This window comes from Penaeus monodon, chromosome 22, assembly GCF_015228065.2.
Source record: "Penaeus monodon isolate SGIC_2016 chromosome 22, NSTDA_Pmon_1, whole genome shotgun sequence".
Taxonomy (NCBI): domain Eukaryota; kingdom Metazoa; phylum Arthropoda; class Malacostraca; order Decapoda; family Penaeidae; genus Penaeus; species Penaeus monodon.
In genome coordinates, this window is record NC_051407.1 from 9,581,153 (window position 1) to 9,583,824 (window position 2,672).

General features: G+C 33.5%; 1 protein-coding gene across 1 annotated transcript in view; it reads right to left on the reverse strand.

Annotated features, from left to right (window-relative positions):
• Positions 1–2,672, reverse strand: part of LOC119586922 (dnaJ homolog subfamily C member 5-like) — a gene marked incomplete in the record, with an annotated part of 63,036 nt that overhangs the window by 55,888 nt on the left and 4,476 nt on the right. The window contains 1 exon segment of the mRNA XM_037935651.1: positions 2,451–2,582. Coding sequence (XP_037791579.1) covers positions 2,451–2,582 — 132 coding nt within the window.

The window sequence follows — 2,672 nt, forward strand, 5'->3', positions numbered from 1 at the left end:
GAGTACTATGAGGAGAATTTCCTAAATTCAAAATATTTACAAAATCAGAGGTGACACCTTTGGTTGACTGAAAAAGGAAAAAATAAAATTCTGCAAAATATTATTTTCATCTTTGTCATCTATATGTCTAAAGTAATATTCTAAAAACAGAAACGGCAGGTGATAACGAAATATTATTAAGAGAAAACAAAACAGCGACTTTAAATAAAAAGGTGCACTGGTGCAGCTTTTGTAAATCAATAAAAAGATATCGGCTATAATCTTTGAGCCTAAGAGTAGAATCCAACTTCACTGTTCCAAAAGTTACCATAAATGATGCAATCCTAAAAACAAACAACACTTGACAACTGTGCGACACAAAAGACCAAGGGAAAAGTCTTGAAGATGGCTAGGATTAAGAGAGCAGATGCGGCAACCACTTAGAGTGGTGGACATTTACCATGCATATTCATAGATACATGTAGCTATACCATACATTCCTAATGACTGCTTAAAAATGTGCCTTACCAAATCCTCTGCACCTGTCTGTAAGTATGTAATTAAATGGACTATAACATCTCATATATGGTAAAGGAAAACAACTTATGCTAAAACACTGGATCATTTCACAAACTTCTGAATCTAGATGTGAAGGAGAGCACACATTAAGTACCTACATAAATGTTAAATTCTATCTTGTTTATCCAGTTTGTGAAATGCATTACCAGCACTATCAATGATAAAATGCCCAACACTTATATATCTTTTATATGATAATTTTTTTCTCACACAATTATAAAACTGTGTATTCAACTAACATAGAAAACTACATAGATACAGGTAGATATCAATGTTTAGACAACTGCCACAATGCCTTCTTGGGGCAAATTCCCACAAAAATGTATGAAAATAACCTAAATCTTTTCCCTAAACTAATCAGAAAAATGCACTATCTTCAGTTTTGCTAATAATTCATCTACCTTCCAGAAATGTGTTATGTAAAGTATATACTATATTTGATGGCAGATAAAATATATTTTCCCCCTAAAAAGTGGCTCAAAACTTGTCCTCTATCTTATATGAAAGGGTGGAGCCATCTATTTTTTTTTTATCCTGTTTAAATGGGGTCATCTAAAATACCTGTGTGTCTTCTAAAATACCTGTGTGTCTTTATGTTTCCAAATATAGTATACTATAATTATAACTTTCCCACAAACAGATACAAGTATATCTTCTATGGATAAAAAAATCAAATACTATAATCAGAAATGAAAGGGACTGAGTCTAGCCCAAGTGCAAGCCAACAACAGTGCATGAGCTAATAAGTGGGAGTTGACACACAAAGTATTGCATCTATAATTTTATCTTTAATATCATATATAATCCCTACAAAATCACTAAACAATACTGAGACAGCAATAGGGAAGAAGGAATGTACTATTTTTTGAGAAATAATAAAGATAAAAGGTAAATAAACACCTTTCACTAAGTAAAAATTAAAAAAAATAAAGGACTATAGGAAAAAACATTATCTCTTAAAACTATAGGTCATAGTTCTCCCACAACCTGTACAACTTATCTTACTGCAGGTGAGAACTGACCTCAGCTTGCACACGATGTACAAGCTGCTTAGGACAAATCACATAATTAACCTAAACTTGATATTTCAAAATGAATTCAAATTACAGAGTCTCTAAAGACGATCACAATCCTATCATAAAAAATCCAAGCTTACACAATATCTGTAAAGATAGTTATCCAGCTGAATCATCCTGGAGAAAAAAGCAGCAATAAAATGGAGGCCATAAACACTTTTTAAGAATACAGAAAGTGATTGAGCATTATAACTACCCACGTGAAATCCTTTCACTCTCTCAACCTCTTTCCTTTTGCGAAAATTACTTGCAAACAGTCTAGGTATGAGAGATCAAATCTACATGTATGGCACAAAAAAGCAACAGATACAAAAGGATTATTTAACTATAAAACATCATGTGATTCTTCTATGAGAGAAATGAGCACCTTAATGATACTAAGCAGTGATATTTCACAATCTCCCTATCACTAACAACGAGTAAAATGTATAGCCTGTTAGGAAGTTCAGACACACACAGACTGATACAAACTGTCACAAATGCACATGAAAATGTGCATATAATAATGTTCTCTTGTACTTACTGGTACACAGAAATACCATGAACAATAAGAAAAATGCTTCTGTAAGTCTGAGAACATGCACACAATAATACTGATATCTCACACTCACATACATAATTTATAAAGGATATTAAGAAAATACCCAAATATAATAATGGCCTCCATGTTGAACATCAACAACAAATCTTAGATAATCAACAACTAGTAAAGCACAAGAAGTTCAATAAAAAAAAAACTACCAATTATCCTTTATTTTCAGAAAAAAAAGAAAAATAAAGACAAACCCCAAACAGGTACATCCGCAGCGCACTTACGTTGAGATTATGGTAGTCCCCGGTCTCATCTGGAGGTCGTGGTTTGCATTTGCCGCAGCAGAAGTTGAAGCAGCAACAGAAGCAACAGCACAGATAGCAGCCTGTAATCAGGCCACAGAAGAGGAAGAGCGCCTGGAAGGAGAGAGAAAAATTACATTCACGAAGTCAAATGGGCTGTCTATGCAACAGGTTCTAGATTTGTTGTATTGAGGCACTTCATCT